The sequence below is a fragment of the Neoarius graeffei genome, chromosome 15, assembly GCF_027579695.1.
Source record: "Neoarius graeffei isolate fNeoGra1 chromosome 15, fNeoGra1.pri, whole genome shotgun sequence".
In the NCBI taxonomy this organism is placed as follows: domain Eukaryota; kingdom Metazoa; phylum Chordata; class Actinopteri; order Siluriformes; family Ariidae; genus Neoarius; species Neoarius graeffei.
The window spans coordinates 40,226,393-40,244,080 of record NC_083583.1 but is presented as its reverse complement, the minus strand read 5'-3'; the positions used below and the strand labels follow the sequence as shown (position 1 = coordinate 40,244,080).

At 41.8% G+C, this 17,688-nt stretch overlaps 1 protein-coding gene across 1 annotated transcript; it reads right to left on the bottom strand.

The window, feature by feature from the left end:
- Positions 1 to 5,994: 5,994 nt before the first annotated feature.
- ticam1 (TIR domain containing adaptor molecule 1) lies at positions 5,995 to 12,249 on the bottom strand. The gene is made up of 2 exons (XM_060940511.1): positions 12,163 to 12,249; positions 5,995 to 8,907 (listed from the first exon to the last, which is right to left on the bottom strand). The coding sequence occupies exon 2, from the start codon at positions 8,786 to 8,788 to the stop codon at positions 7,289 to 7,291; it is 1,500 nt and encodes a 499-aa protein (XP_060796494.1). The 5' UTR covers positions 8,789 to 8,907; positions 12,163 to 12,249; the 3' UTR covers positions 5,995 to 7,288.
- Between the last annotated feature and the right edge of the window lie 5,439 nt (positions 12,250 to 17,688).

Below are 17,688 nucleotides of genomic sequence, written 5' to 3'. Positions count from 1 at the left end.
CTGTGCAGATATCTATATTTAATTTGTTTAAAATCTGGAGTCTATCCAGGAACACAGAACCCCAGGTTGGATGATGATGATGATGATGATGGATTCTCATGTCGAGGGTGACGTATGAGTATCCTGCGACTGATGAGTTTTTTCGTGGGAGTGGAGACCAATCCTTGAACGGCAGGCCCGATCACAGGTTCTACAAATGTAAAGTGTTGATGCAGCTGTGTTGGTGGAGTTGGTCTTCCTTCTGGTCCTTTGATCTTAAAGGTGTTTTGTTCTGCTTTCCTCAAACGTCCGTACCACCTTAAGGCAGGTGCTGCGCCATGTTGTACGTTCTTGGGCAGTTGCTTCCCAGGCGTTAGGGCAGGTTCCACATGCCTTGAGATTTTGCTTCAAGGTGTCTTATGAATTACATATGGGCGCTGTGTGAGACGGCTGCCTCTCCAGTAGCTCTGTAGTTTTTAGCTCTTTAAACCTCTTTTTTTTTTCAAGATTTTTTTGGGGCTTTTTTCACCTTTATTGGATAGGACCGTGTAGAGACAGGAAATGAGCAGGAGAGAGAGAGACGGGGAGGGATCGGGAAATGACCTCGGGTCGGAATCGAACCCGTGTCCCCGGATTTATGGTATGGCGCCTTATCCACCTGAGCCACGACGCCCCAAACCATCTTTCGTCTCCATTGCTCCCTGTCTTCCTCATCCTTCTCTACCACACCTGCCACTTTCATGTCCTCTCTCACCACATCCATGTATCTCCTCTTTGGCCTTCCTTGTTTTCGTGTGCCTGGCAGCTCCATCTTCAACATTCTCCTTCCAACATGCTCTGCATCTCTTCTCAGGATGTGCCCATACCATCTCAGTCTCATCTCTCTTAGCTTAATTCCCAGGCTCTCCACATGTGCTGTCCCTCTGATGTGCTTGTTCCTTATCCTGTCCAACCTTGTCACTCCCATCGCAAACCTTAACATCCTCAACTCCGCCACCTCCAATTTTGCCTCCTGTCTCTTCATTAAGGGTACGGTCTCCAATCCGTACATCACAGCTGGTCTCACTACTGTCTTATACATCTTACCTTTCACTTTTGCTGGGACTTTCCTATCACAAATGACTCCCAAAATCCTTCTCCAACTGCTCCACCCTGCCTGCACTCTCTTTCTCACCTCACTATCGCAGCCCCCGTTTTCCTGCACAGTTGACCCCAGGTACTTACAGAGACATGGGGAGAACAAATACAGAAACCCTGTACAAACAAACACCTGAGTTCAGGAGTGAACCCAAGAGCTGTGAGGTGGCAATGCTATCTGCTGTGCAACCATGACAAACAGCTCAGAAACAATTACTTATGAGAAATGAATGGATAAATTAATGAACTAGAAAGGGCACTCAGGAGTACTCACCAAACCACATATAAATATCAAAATCAAATCAATTGAACCTAGGATAATACTGAAGTTGTACAACAAATTTCATCAAAACCAGTTCTCTTCTTTTTATGTTGGAACGGTAATAAATAAATAAATAAATCCTGTATCCACATACATATCTGGATTTGCATCAAAATCTAAATTAATTGCTCCTTGGCCCACCTTTTCTCAAAATTTCATCAAAATCCATTCACTACTTCTTGAGGTATATTAGGAAAAGACCAACAAACAGAGGCTAAAACATAACCTCCTCCGAGGGACTGAATGACTGACGCGATCTTCAAGAAAGAAAGAAAATAGCATGTATGTGATTTGGCCCTCAGCATTCATATCAAAGAGCCAACCCATTCATGAACAACACGAGCAGTAACACAGGTATGTTAGTGCAGAGGTGTTTTCAGATGCAACGGTGTTTCTGGGAGCGGCTATGACTACTGGGAAGAGAAACAACCCACCAATCAAACATTTTCAGCCAGCAGCAGTGCTGTGGTTGTAAACTGACACTAGGCTAAACATCAATTAACACACACACTGTAGATAAAACAAATTAACCTAATTTTAACCGTACATATAAAAGGCATTCCCAAATGAAGCTGTGTCTAATGGCCAGGAACTCTTGCATCCAGTTACAGTGGTGCTTGAAAGTTTATGAACCCTTCAGAATTTTCGATATTTCTGCATAAATATGACCTAAAACAGGGCTTTTCAAAGTGTGGGGCGCGCCTCCCCTGGGGGGCGCCAGAGTTCTTCAGGGGGGGCACAACGTGAGGAAAAATAAACCAGAATAAGTTACTATTGCGGACATTTAGCGAACTTCAGCTAGCCTTTACCAGAGACAAAATGGATCGATTTTTAGTACGTAAAGCTACAGTGAGTGAGGAGACAGAGTCTGGGCCATGCAAAAAAACAGAGCCTTCAGGATGTTGCGATTTGCAATTTCAACACAAATTCAACCAATCCCCGCGAATTCAGGGCAGTGTTGCAATTATATCCAATCAACGCAACTTTCCCGCAAATTTGACCAATCGTTGGCGTCATCTTGAGGTGACGTCGACAAACTACCTTCCGCCTTACTTCCGTGTATACGTTCAAGAGAAGCAGCATATGCACAGTGTTGCCAGATTGGGCGGTTTCAAGTGCATTTTGGCGGGTTTTGAACATATTTTGGACTGGAAAACGCCAGATACTGCTGACAACACTGCATGTGCGAGTCAGTGTTTATATAGGCTTAAATTCTGTTACTGAAAGTGTGTTATGTTTACAGTGAAGGACTGTGTGCACTTTACATTATTTTTTTACTTAATACAAGAAATTAATGGATGCCAACATTTTTGCCAAAATGGTATTTTATTTTCCATTGTTTAGGCAGCATCATACTGTGAGATTCTGTTCAAATTGTTTTTTTTCTTCTATGAAGCCTGAGCCATTTAATTTATTAGTTTATAATTATTGCTTAATTTGGTCTTCAGGAGAGACTGCCTGCACACAGTACTAGTATTAATAGTTTTTTTTTCTTACATGAAAGCTGAGGGGCGGCACGGTGGTGTGGTGGTTAGCGCTGTCGCCTCACAGCAAGAAGGTCCGGGTTCGAGCCCCATGGCCGGCGAGGGCCTTTCTGTGTGGAGTTTGCATGTTCTCCCCGTGTCCGTGTGGGTTTCCTCCGGGTGCTCCGGTTTCCCCCACAGTCCAAAGACATGCAGGTTAGGTTAACTGGTGACTCTAAATTGACCGTAGGTGTGAATGTGAGTGTGAATGGTTGTCTGTGTCTATGTGTCAGCCCTGTGATGACCTGGCGACTTGTCCAGGGTGTACCCCGCCTTTCGCCCGTAGTCAGCTGGGATAGGCTTCAGCTTGTCTGCGACCCTGTAGAACAGGATCAAGCGGCTACAGATAATGAGATGAAAACTGAGGCATTTATATTATATTTTAAAGGTAACTTCATGTGCTGTCAGGTTCTTTTGAACCAACAGGTGCATTTGGATAAGTAAAGCCTATTTTTCTGCATTTTTGTAGTCCTGGTAATCTTTTATATTGGTAAAGATGTTTATAGGACCATTTCTCAGTGTCTTTGTTTTTTTAATCAATAGTTTTTCAGTAATAACTTAATATTTAACATATCACTCAATTTTAATCACAAAAAGAGAAAATCGCAACAGTTTCTCGCAACTTTCACTTCCTCCCGCAATGTAATTGCAACAAAAACCTAAAAAACACCACAATTTTCATCGCAATTTTTTGGAAACCCCCCCGCAACATCAAACATTTTAGCCCACAACAATTACAAAAAAGGCCCACGGAATCCTGGGGGGACTGAAAAAAGAAGGAAGTATGACCACGATTATTTAAAGTTTGGATTTTCATGGAATGGATCTGAAGATGCTCCACTGCCACAGTGTGTTGTCTGCCAAGAGGTGCTAGCTAACGATGCTATGAGATGTTTAAAATGTGTAACAAGATGTTTTAAAAAGCACAGATGTTTAAAATGTGAAAAAGAAAAAAAATGTGTACAACAACCATTTTTTAAAAATACGAATGGAACCTTAAGTATAGCAACAACAAAAATTGTGTGTGTGTGTGGGGGGGGGGGGGGGGGGGGGGGGGGGGGCACTGTTATTTATTTGCTCTCCGAGGGGGGGGCTGACTCTCCCACACTTTGAAAACCCCTGACCTAAAACATCACCAGATTTCCACACGAATCCTCAAACTAGATAAAGAGAATCCAGTTAAACAAATGAGACAAAAATATTATACTTGGTCATTTATTTATTGAGGAAAATGATCCAATATTACATGTCTGTGAGTGGCAAAAGTATGTGAACCTTTGCTTTCAGTATCTGGTGTGACCCCCTTGTGCAGCAATAACTGCAACTAAATGTTTCCGGTAATTGTTGATCAGTCCTGCACACCGGCTTGGAGGAATTTTAGCCCATTCCTCCATACAGAACAGCTTCAACTCTGGGATGTTGGTGGGTTTCCTCACATGAACTGCTCGCTTCAGGTCCTTCCACAACATTTCGATTGGATTAAGGTCAGGACTTTGACTTGGCCATTCCAAAACATTAACTTTATTCTTCTTTAACCATTCTTTGGTAGAACGACTTGTGTGCTCAGGGTCGTTGTCTTGCTGCATGACCCACCTTCTCTTGAGATTCAGTTCCTGACATTTTCCTTTAGAATTCGCTGGTATAATTCAGAATTCATTGTTCCATCAATGATGGCAAGCCATCCTGGCCCAGTTGCAGCAAAGCAGGCCCAAACCATGATACTACCACCACCATGTTTCACAGATGGGATAAGGTTCTTACGCTGGAATGCAGTGTTTTCCTTTCTCCAAACATAACGCTTCTCATTTAAACTAAAAAAAGTTCTATTTTGGTCTCATCCGTCCACAAAACATTTTTCCAATAGCCTTCTGGCTTACCCACATGATCTTTAAGAAACTGCAGACAAGCAGCAATGTTCTTTTTGGAGAGCAGTGGCCTTCTCCTTGCAACCCTGCCATGCACACCATTGTTCAGTGTTCTCCTGATGGTGGACTCATGAGCATTAGCCAATGTGAGAGAGGCCTTCAGTTGCTTAGAAGTTATCCTGGGGTCCTTTGTGACCTCGCCGACTATTACACACCTTGCTCTTGGAGTGATCTTTGTTGGTCGACCACTCCTGGGGAGGGTAACGATGGTCTTGAATTTCCTCCATTTGTACACAATCTGTCTGACCGTGGATTGGTGGAGTCCAAACTCTTTAGAGATGGTTTTGTAACCTTTTCCAGCCTGATGAGCATCAACAACACTTTTTGTGAGGGCCTCAGAAATCTCCTTTGTTCATGCCATGATACACTTCCACAAACACGTGATGTGAAGATCAGACGTGATGTGAAGTGATGTGAAATGATCTTCACGTGATGTGAAGATCATTGATCGATCCCTGTTCTTTAAATAAAACAGGGTGCCCACTCACACCTGATTGTCATCCCATTGATTGAAAACACTTGACTCTAATTTCACCTTCACATTAACTGCTAATCCTAGAGGTTCACATATTTTTGCCACTCACGGATATGTAATACTGGATCATTTTCCTCAATAAATAAATGACCAAGTATAATATTTTTGTCCCATTTGTTTAAATGGGTTCTCTTTATCTACTTTTAGGACTTGTGTGAAAATCTGATGATGTTTTAGGTCATATTTATGCAGAAATATAGAAAATTCTAAGAGGTTCACAAACTTTCAAGCACCACTGTATACCACAGCGCTGTTGATTTCTCAAATCTGATTGATCAGAAAGTGTTGATTAATTTTCTTTAACAGCAACTCTGACAATCACGTCAGCCGTATTTCAAATCACAGGTCGACTGTATACATGTTCTTTGTTCTTAAAAACAAGATCTTCAAGATAAATTTCAAGTGCTGGAAAATGTAAGAAGCAATGGGTGGAAGCGACTTCATTGTTGAACTGGTTCGGCTGGTAAAACCTAAGTGACTGTGTTTTCAAGTAGATGATAAATTCACTGACTTTTAATATCACTACAGTTCTGATGATCTATCTCTTCTGAAATAACACTGATTGGTGCCAGATTCCAGGGTAATCATTTTATTGATGATATGCTGGATACCACAATCACACCATCATCCATATATGTAGAAGATAAAATCATCAGATGTTTCATTGGAAAAAACACAGTTCCATGCAGAATAACATTGATATAGATAATTGTACCAGTTTTCATTCGTGATCCAAGTGTCATATCTCGGAAATTATCTTCAACCCCCGAGTCTCCACCTCCTGTCACAGGAATGGTGGAGTGATTTAACCTGGTCTTCAAACAAATGTTCTTCCTCATTTCTTTGTTGATCATCTCCTGCTTCTAGCGGTTTGAAAACTCGCCCAGGAAGCCATTGTTAAGTACTGTATTTGTAGAAACAGGTAAACTTTGTTTTTAGTACAGTATGTAATAGATTTAGGGACATTTGAGAATTCTCAAAAATAAAAAAAAATTGCCACTGCAGTTCTGATAAACACCTTCTTTTAAAATATTTTTCGTGCCACAGCACACAAACGTTGAGTCCTGGGTAATCATGTTATTGACCAGACAATCAACCATATACAATTGTGAATCATTTGTAATTTTCACAGTCCGACAACCTAGTTTAAAACAATATCATGGTTTCAAGCTTAAATCCCCTCATTAGTCTTTTCTTAGAAACATTTTTGAGAATGACTTTTTCCATAAAATCTCTTCCATTGTTCGTATTTAGTATATTGTCCTTATAAGCCGAAAGAGAGTCGCTGAGAGAGAAAAGGTGGTGTGATAAACCAAAATTATATAAAATATCCATCAGGCATGGCAGTGTACAGCACTTCTTAGCGAAATAACATCCCTCGATAGTTGCTGGGTTTAGTTTTAGTCTGCAATGTCATGTTATTCTGTGTGTTTGACAGATGTTGCGTATGAACATGCAAGGAGTCTCAGCAGAGGTAGGTGTTGTAACATGTTCACAAAAACAGTGGATTATACAGCCAAAAGGATGTGAAGTCCCCTAAGTGGAGAAACGGTGGTTGCTGTAGTATGATTAACGGCAAATCCAGAGAAAGGGAGTTGAGAAATTTTTGGGGAGTTACAGCCAAACACAAAAGATGAGAAGAACCACTGCAGCAAGGAATTTGAAAAATTAATTGGTAAATGGTAATGGACAGATTTAATCTGTATTGTAAAAAGGTCAACAGTGAAGTAATCATCAAATCATACACTACGAGTAACAATGAAACCGTGATCCCATAACAACCATAATCATTGGATAATCTAAAGGTCCAATCTCGTAGTGATGCGAATTGCACTTATTTTTGTGATTCCAGACAGTGTTTCATTTTTCATAAATTATCTTCATCCCCAGAGTCTACACCTCCTCCCACAGTCATGGTGGAATTATCACCAATCATGATGCAACGAGCATTCTGGATGTGAATGTGGGATGATGGCTGTTGCCACATATTTCCACTGTAATATGAAGGCACCGGACTTGGACTTTGGAAAGGCCTAGGATCAAATGACTGTGGCCTTCCAGGAAAACCCTGATGTAAATTGGGTTGCTGTCGCATCTGCTGTATTTGCGCCTCTAAGTCCCGGGCCCTTGTACACTCTTGAAACAAGTCTCTATGGTACCGTCTCTCCTCCTGCAACCTTTGCTGTTCTTCCCGTTGTTTCTTTACCTTTTGTGCCAGTTGCCACATTAACTTCTGTTTCTTTATGTTTTTCCAGTCCAAGACCTTTTGGACCTTCTTTTCAAAAACATCTCTGTCCCTTATTTCATCTAGTGGGTTTTTAGTTCTCAAAATTAAGGGCATTTGGTCACGAGTCAAACCATTGGCCCGGGGCAGCAAAGGGATGACAGTGTTGTATTTGTGTGGTTTTTCAAGGGAGTTCATGAGTGCAGAATCTGTGTTTGCTTCATTTAGGTGAGTGTTAAAGTTTGGCGTAAGCAGTAGCATGACGAAGGCAGAGTTTTCGATTGCTTCCTCCACACATCTGAAGGTGGACTGGCCGGGTACTGCAAAATCCTCAGAGAAAGTTGCTCCAGTTGTTAAGGAAATCTTCTCCAACCTGGACTTGAGTCTTACAGCTTCTTCAGAGTCCTCCTGTGCATGCAGGATTACAAATGCATAAAACATGTCCTCTTCCTCCTGGCTGGCTCGCTTCTCTGGACTAAAACTGTCATAATTTCCAACTTCCTGAATGGAAGTTGCTTTAGGTGACTGGCTTGTTGACATTGGTTGAGCTCCGACCTTCCCATCACCACTAGGGCTGGACAAAAATGTCTTCTCCAGTCTGGATTCTATACTCTTGTGTGTTACAATCTCTGAACTGCCATGCTTATCTAAGCACTGACTGAACTTTGATTCTGCCAACTCCTCCTTTTCTTGGTGTGGCTTAGGACCTGAAGGTCTATATGACTTTGTTACTGAAGAAACTGGTTTCTGATTTGGGGGCGTGGCCCCATGGATTTCACCATCTCTGCTTTCTGGAGGTGTCTTTAAAGGCAGTGGTCTAGATTCTTTGTTACTGTTATTGGTTGTGGATACGCTGATTTCTAGGCTGTAGGAGCTGCAAGAAGTGGAGGTGGAGCGAAGAGAGGATGGATAGCTATCATCTCGTTGAGGTTTCTGAGCTTTTAATGCGTCAGTGGTTCGCGTGCTTGGCTGTAAAGAAGAACCCATAGTCAGACTTCCAGCGGCTGTGTGTTCTCCAGAGATATTTTCAGTGCCTCTTGATCCTGAGATTGATTTTTCTGAGAGGCTATTCATCACAGTGTTAAGGCTCACACAGAGATCTGATAGTTTCTTCTCGTCCACCAGTGCTGTCTCTTCTGCCATTTTGCTCTTCGTGCAATACAAATGTTGGCCAAACTATGATGCTCAGCGCACATGTTCATTCCTGTTGCTCTAAAGGGCTACTGATCCAGCAGGGTGACGACTCCAATTCATCCATATCTCTACAAAAGAAACACATCTGTTTCACTTCCATTTGTATCTTAACTTGACTGCTTTGATCATGCTTTCTGACTAAAATATCTTGATAAAAACTAAATAAATACTAAACTAAATAACTGGTCTGCCATAACAGTATCAATTGCATTCAAAATCAACCCACAGTGGTAAGATTACAATTAGTCTTGACAGAGAAAGAAGTATCTGAGCGAAATAATGAACTTATTGCAACCTCAAAGTTGACAATCATATTTCCATTAACCTGCTTAATGCACAATTTAAAAATGAGTAATGAAGACAAAAAATTCTTTAAAAAAAAACCCCTCAAATATTACAAAAAAAAAAGTTTTATGCTCACATGGTGGTTTTTCAGAGGATTCAATAATGCAATATTTCACAAAATTTAAATGGAATCACATTTTTCACATGACATGACGAGCAAATGGAAATGCTACCCGAAAAAAAAAGAAAAAACAGTGCTGTGTAAGAGCTACCACGAGAGGAGAAACCCCAGCTTTAATTGCATAACACCACTCGGTCAAAACACACACCATTCATAATTGTGCTGTGTTGACATTTCAAAAATAAATATCGCTTCTATTCAGTACAAAACTACAACTGACACCTGGCTGATCTTGACAAGGATGTGAAAAGCTAAAATCTCCATTGCTTGTGGAAAAATTTCAGACCTTTTTCAATAATACTTATATTGGTATCATGAAAAAAATATACAGTATATATAAAGCCAGTATCTCACTGGGCTGCGATAGCTTGCAACAAATTGCGAACGTCATTCGCGAGAGTGTTTCAAAAGTGTCTTGAATCATTCGCAGGGCTTCTCAATTTCCTCGCATGAGTCGCAAAATGTCGCTCCTTCGTCGCTGAAATTTTGAACACGTTCAAAAAATTTGTGCGACAAAATTTCTCTCAAAACAGCTGTAAATGCGTCGCAAAGCTGTCGCGAACCCTTCTCAAGTCAGTTTCCGTGAGACAGGAAGTGCGAGTTCAGCCAGTATATCACTGGGCTGCGACAGCTTGCGAGCATCATTCGCGAGAGTGTTTCAAAAGTGTCTTGAAACATTCACAGGGCTTCTCAATTTCCTCGCATGAGTCGCAAAGTGTCGCTCCTTCGTCGGTAAAATTTTGAACACATTCAAAAAAATTCATGCGACAAAATTTCTCTCAAAACAGCCGCTGGTGTCGCAAAGCCATCGCGAACCCTTCTCAAGTCAGTTTCCGTGAGACAGGAAGTGCGAGTTCAGCCAGTATATCACTGGGCTGCGACAGCTTGCGAGCATCATTCGCGAGAGTGTTTCAAAAGTGTCTTGAAACATTCGCAGGGCTTCTCAATTTCCTCGCATGAGTCGCAAAGTGTCGCTCCTTCGTCGGTGAAATTTTAAACACGTTCAAAAAATTCATGCGACAAAATTTCTCTCAAAACAGCCGCTGGTGTCGCAAAGCCATCGCGAACCCTTCTCAAGTCAGTTTCCGTGAGACAGGAAGTGCGAGTTCAGCCAGTAGGCTATCTCACCGGCAGGCCCGGCGCCGTGGGGGGGGGCGAAAGGGGGCGTCGCCCCCTCGTGGCTACAGCCCCGCCCCCTCAATGGAGACTCAGATCACTTCATTGTTTTCTTATGAAAATATAATGTATTATAGACGTATTAATAATTTGCATTTTCAAATACGAAATATTAAGTGGTTGCGCATTGCACAAAAATACATTTCACATAAATCACTACTAAAACTGGCACGGTAGAACAAATCTGATTGGTTGTTATGACACTTACAAGTGCACTGTCTCTGCAATATCCTGTAATATGCAGTCAGTTTACGGGAGTAGTCTTTCCCCCACCGAATTAAACCAATTCAATCACAATATTGTGAATCCATTTTCTTTCTTTGTAGGCTAAGTTTATCTCCGTTTATGTTGGTGTATGTGTTAATACATGGTCCGCTTTGTGCGCAAATAGCGTAAGTGTCGTTGACGTCACCCCCCATGCAGCGGGGGTGAAAATTCATCACTTCAGAGTGTTTTGTCCCCTACACGCCTAAACTGGGATCGCGGATTAAGTGGTTAGCGTTGACTCGGTGCGAGTCAGGAAGGCTATTACTGGTGCAGCCTCGGGGTCTGTTGATTTTTTTAAATTATGATTTTGGCTGCCGAGCCAAGTACCTTAGACTTGCATTGACGTTCTGTTTTCATGCCGTGGAGCTATTTGTATGTGTTTTAAATGTAAAGGACTTGCCTGTAGGTTTGTGTGTGTTGTTTTATGTTTGGCATCTGTAAGAAAATCGGAGGGGAGGGGTAACAGGTGGGCACGGGAGTTGATAAAGCGCAACTGCCCTGGTAATATGTCACATGATTTTCCCGGACTAAAGCAACCTTCGGGGCCGTGGTTTTGTGGTTGGCGCAGTTAATTGTTTGAAACACGTTGTCAGACCGCCATCACTACTACACACTATATGAAAAATATTTGCCCCCTTGCGATTTCTAATTGCCCCCTTAGTAAACTGTTCCTGGTGCTGGGCCTGCTCACCAGGCTGCGACAGCCTGGAGACACAATTGCGATAAAATACGCGAATATCAATTCAGTCTGATTCCAAGTGAAAACTGTCGCTAATTCGCATATTTTATCGCAATTGTTGTGTCTCCAACTAATCGCAGGCTGTCACAGCCTAGTGAGATACTGGCTTAATTCAGCGTTATACATTAGGGGAAGGTTCTGTCCTCCTTTGACAACAGAATTTCCACACTTCTTTTTTTCATGCATTTCTAGGTCTGGAAATGAGTGCTTTTAAAATTTCCCAGTGTTTACAAAAAGATCAACACTTTGGAATAACTGGCTGCAAAATTACAGTATCTATCTATCTATCTATCTATCTATCTATCTATTTAAAACAATTCACACTGTTGGGAATTATTTATTTTCTCTTCAGTATCTAGAACCTGTCTGGACTGAGCTGCCTTGGTACTTGGGTTGCTGAAGGGTTCTTCAATGGTACTTTCAGGGTTTGTTGGATAATTAATAGTTCTTAGCTACTTAAAACGTAAATTAAATCGTTTTTGAGCCATAAAGGAAATAAGCAGCTAAAACATATGTTTTCGATCTGATCTTGAATATTACTTAATATCTCTCTCTCTCTCTCTCTCTCTCTCACACACACACACACACACACACACAAAAGACTGCCAACCCATTGAATATCTAAACAACAATATAAACAACATCCACCCATGACAGTGTAATTTGCAAACATACCTCCAAATCAATAAAGCCGTTTACTTTGAGTTACTTCCGTAGAGAAGCAGGAAGAGGAAACCTTTCGCGAGACAGCTGACGTCACTGGGTCAAAGAACAACGGTCCTGTTCCAAACAACCTGGCTGAGTGCACTACGCTAAGTGTGCTATATAAAGGCTTATAGAGTGTAATAGTGCACTGATATCACACATAAACATGCTGCACACGTCGGTCCATGTCTCATGTGATTAATGTTAGCTGTGTCCCGAACGCTAGAAGTTAGAGTAGAGTGGGGGAAAAGCCCCCTTAAGGAAAATTCAGTTTTTCTCCAAGTTGAAATGAACCATGTGTTTAGTTTTAATCATAGTTTTTGACAACAGTGACATGAACAATAATGCCACCTAAAGTTTGCCTAAAGTTAATACTTAATTTTTTTTTTAACAAAAACAAGCATTGTGCCAAGGGGGCCTTTTACACCCCCACCCCACCCCCAGTGGGGTAAAAGGCCCCCTGAGGTGGGGCAATAGGCCCCCTCACTCAAAAAAAGCTGTTTGGATAGCAAAAGTGTTTACTTAAAGGAACAGTCCACCGTACTTCCATAATGAAATGTGCTCTTATCTGAATTGAGACGAGCTGCTCCGTACCTCTCCAGGCTTTGCGCGACCTCCCAGTCAGTCAGACACAGTCAGACGCGCTGTCACTCCTGTTAGCAATGTAGCTAGGCTCAGTATGGCCAACGGTATTTTTTGGGGCTGTAGTTAGATGCGACCAAACTCTTCCGCGTTTTTCCTGTTTACATAGGTTTATATGACCAGTGATATGAAACAAGTTCAGTTACACAAATTGAAACGTAGCGATTTTCTATGCTATGGAAAGTCCGCACTATAATGACAGGCGTACTAACACCTTCTGCACGCTTCGACAGCGCATTGATACGGAGCTCAGATATCAATGCGCTGCCGAAGCGCGCAGAAGGTGTTAGTACGCCTGTCGTTATAGTGCGGACTTTCCATAGCATAGAAAATCGCTACGTTTCAATTTGTGTAACTGAACTTGTTTCATATCACTGGTCATATAAACCTATGTAAACAGGAAAAACGCGGAAGAGTTTGGTCGCATCTAACTACAGCCCCAAAAAATACCATTGGCCATGCTGAGCCTAGCTACATTGCTAACAGGAGCAACAGCGCGTCTGACTGCGTCTGACTGACTGGGAGGTCGCGCAAAGCTCGGAGAGGTACGGAGCAGCTCATCTCAATTCAGATAAGAGCATATTTCATTATGGAAGTACGGTGGACTGTTCCTTTAAGCCTATAATGTGAAAGAAACATGAAAATATCCCTGAATTAATGAATAGATGCATTATTTTATTATATTTCACATTTTAATTTCAATTTTTTTTTAATTTCAATTATTTTTAATATTAAGTTCAAATTACTTGCTTTACTCAACCAGGTAAGCGAGATGTTATTAAAAACTATGTATCTGCTATTCAGAAATGTATGAAATACAGTAATTATGATAAAAGGAAATGATGCCCCCTGGGGGCCATTTACCCCGCCATTAAGGGGGCGTTTTACCCCACAGACTACACTTTTACAAAAAAGGGTCTTACTTTCAAAATGTGATTCAACTTTTTATACCTAATGTATTTTTTTTAACATACTGACTTGTCTACTCATACCACATACACAGCTGTGATATCTGACAAAATAGCAGCTATCTAAATACAGTTTTACTGATATCTGAAAATTATATCACTTACCATGAAATTTGATTTCTCTCCGCTGCGTTGCTGATATGCGATCCACAGTGGATATTTGTATATCCCCGTTGTCATGCCAGTCCATAGAAACAATAGAAATGTAACTTTGCGCCATCTGGTGGTTATTTTGGGTAAAACAGGCCGGGGGCGTATTACCCCACGGGGGCGTATTACCCCACTCTACTCTATTGTTCTCAGTAGACTGGCAGACATTTTCGTAAACATCCCAAAAGCTATTTAAAACTGAGCTTAAAGCTTTATTGCGTAAAATGTACAGAACTTAGAGCAGATAATGGATGTGTTTCTGTTTGAAATTATCTCATCTCATCTCATTATCTCTAGCCGCTTTATCCTTCTACAGGGTCGCAGGCAAGCTGGAGCCTATCCCAGCTGACTATGGGTGAAAGGCGGGGTACACCCTGGACAAGTCGCCAGGTCATCACAGGGCTGACACATAGACACAGACAACCATTCACACTCACATTCACACCTACGGTCAATTTAGAGTCACCAGTTAACCTAACCTGCATGTCTTTGGACTGTGGGGGAAACCGGAGCACCCGGAGGAAACCCACGCGGACACGGGGAGAACATGCAAACTCCGCACAGAAAGGCCCTCGCCGGCCCCGGGGCTCGAACCCAGGACCTTCTTGCTGTGAGGCGACAGCGCTAACCACTACACCACCGTGCCGCCCTGTTTGAAATTATGTAATATAAAAACTCTGCAACACCTAACTAAACCTTAATTTTGGATTTAAAAAAAAAAAGCCACGTTAACAGCTTATATACACGAACTACACCAAGTATGAAATGGTTATCAGGGCTCTCAAGTTTTGAATGCAGGCAAGAGTGACATCCCCCCCTCCTCCCCCCCGTTGGGGGGGCTGGTTGGACGGGTCACAGGAATGGGGGTCTTTTATTAATAATATTATTATTAGTGTTGTTATTAATAACTGCTCAGACTTGCAGAAGAAAGGATAACACACGGCACTGACAATTCAACCAAATACAAAGTCTTTATTCAATTTCCGTGTACTGAATAAGTGTATGTGTGTGAGAGATTATGACTGGTGTTGTTTATTGTAAGTGTTTGTTGCCTTTTTGGAGTCCTTCATCATTTGTGTTGTTGGCTCCCACTTAAAACAGTTCGGCTCAAGTCCAGCCATTTTCAGGGTCATGATAGAGGCCAATGTCCCGTCCAGAGACAAGCTGTTTCGGGTTGAGGTTTTGTTCAGACCGACCATTGAAAATACCCTCTCGGCATCAGCATTTGAATGAGGAAGCACCAAAACCAAGGTTGTTATCTTTGATAGCCTCCCAAATTGGTTCAAGCCAGGCACCTTTGAAAAAGGAACCAATAGGGCATCTATTACTTAAATGTTTTCCTTTTATCTTAATAATGAGCAAGTCATGTTGTGTGCAAAAAATTTCTTACTTTGTTCTTTTTTGAGGACATTCTTCCCCAAAACTCCTCAACGTCAAAGGATGTTGGATCCTGTAATCTGTAATAGTTGGACTTTCCTCTTCCCTATATCTTCCCCTGGAGTCACGCAGTTTCTATATTATGAACAATAAAAACTTAATTTTTCACAAACGGGTCTTTCATAACTGTTGACAAATTAAAAAAAAAAAACTTCACTCTGCTGGTATTCACATGCTGCTTTAAACACACGTTAGTGTCGCTGTTATTATTACTGACCAGCGTCTGTTATTGCCTGTGAACAAGTGGAGCTGCTCGCCAGGGGATCATTTAAACAGGTGCAATACAGCTCAGCTCCTGTAAAACCTGACCATGTCCATGCTAATTATCTGGGCAACATTCTCTCACAGCAGGCAAGTTGTCATTTCTTGTGTCAAACAAGTTGTGAATTTGTTGTAACATTAAAACAGGATATGCCTTCCTCTGGTCTCTGTGCTGCTCGGAGCTCATCTTCACGGTGTCCACTGAACAAAACTTTCAGAAGATTGTTGTAGCAGAATCACGTGAACAATTCCCGGGATAACAATGCTTTTTTCATTGGTTGTTGCGTTATCGACCCAGATACAATAGTGCTTCTGATTGACTATTGTGTAGCTCCGCCCCTTTCCTTTTTTTGATTGGCTGGTAAGTGGCAGGCTACATATGGATTAATAACCAGGTTATTAATCCATATGTAGTCTACTACACAGCCAAAGGACATGATTCAAGATTCGCAAGAATCTAGTGATAACGAAATGGAGCTGAGATTATTTTAAGAAGAAGAAACCTTTATTTGTCACATGCACACTTCAAGCACATTGAGATTCATCCTCTGCATTTAACCCATCTGAAGCAGTGAACACACACACACCCAGAGCAGTGGGCAGCCACACCAGAGCGCCTGGGGAGCAGTCAGGGGTTAGGTACCTTGCTCAAGGGCTCTTCAGCCCAAGGCCGCCCCACATTAACCTAACTGCATGTCTTTGGACCCGGAGGAAACCCACACAGACACGGGGAGAACATGCAAACTCCACACAGAAAGGCCTTTGCAGGCTGCTGGGTTTGAACCCGGAACCTTCTTGCTGTGAGGCGACCGTGCTAACCAGTACACCACCGTGGCCTGATAAGACATTGTCATAAGGCTCTTTGTCACTTTGTACATTCCTTTTACCGTGGTTTGAGCTAAATTTGCTGTCTTTTTTAGTTCACGTTATTTATGATTATGTTGTATTTCTTTGGGCTTTTCAAAGGATCATTTGTTTTTCGTTTGTGGTTCTGGATTGTAAAGCGTCCTTGGGTTGGTGAAAGGAGCTACGCAGACTTGTGAAGAACTATTTTAAGAGTTTTATTGTCGTATGCACAAAGTTGCTTGGACGATTATTTTGCATGTTCTTCATGGGTGCTGCAGTAGAAACAGGCCAGTTAAGCGCACACACTATGTCTACAAAACCAGCGTTGTAACCTGTGCAAAATGAGGCCTGTTCAGATAAGCATGGACTTCCTAGGAAGAGATGAATATTAGGGATGTCCCGATCCGATCACGTGATCGGAAATCGGGCCCGATCACATGGTTTCAGACTCGATCGGAATCGGGCATTGCCTCCCGATCAGGGATCGGATATATATCTATATAATATATTCTCATTTTTAACACATCAATAGCTATGCGTTGGCACGGAGTGAGACCAGACCTCTTGTCTCAACACAGCAACATCAACGCGTGCGGCATGACATCACTTTGTAGCGGAGACGCTATTGGTTATTGGCTGCCTGTTGCCGGCAAAGTTGAACACGGAAGCAGTTCGAAGCGGAAAGCAAAGCATGAGATCTTTTTTTTTTTTCGTTGGATGACAAAAGAAACGGGCTCAAACCTGAAAGGGTAGAAATGCTTGTTTTCATCAAGAAAAACGTTCATTTCCTTAATTGAAATTACTGTACACCACTGTGAGATGCGTTCTTAAAAGCAAATTACCGGCACTGTGGCACTTTATTTTTTTTATTTGTTTACATTCCTGCCAGGTATTTTAAGGTTATTTTTTTTAATTTGTTATTTATTGTTCAAACTGCCTCACGTAAGTGCTCTGTTTGCTAACGGAGTTGTTGGATGTTAAAATAAGGTGTTAAATAAAAAATGAGGAACATCCTGGATCCGTTTCTTTCCTCATCTTTATTTTTTATGGATTATAAGAAGTATCGGATCGGGACTCGGTATCGGCAGATACTCAAAATCAAATGATCGGTATCGGATCGGAGGGCAAAAAAACCTGATCGGGACATCCCTAATGAATATGTCTCTCAAAAATCCCAATATATGTCTCTGCA

What these genes read in the sequence shown, in the direction of transcription:
- ticam1 (XM_060940511.1), bottom strand. Translation starts at nt 8,788, where the DNA reads ATGGCAGAAGAGACAGCACTGGTGGACGAGAAGAAACTATCAGATCTC.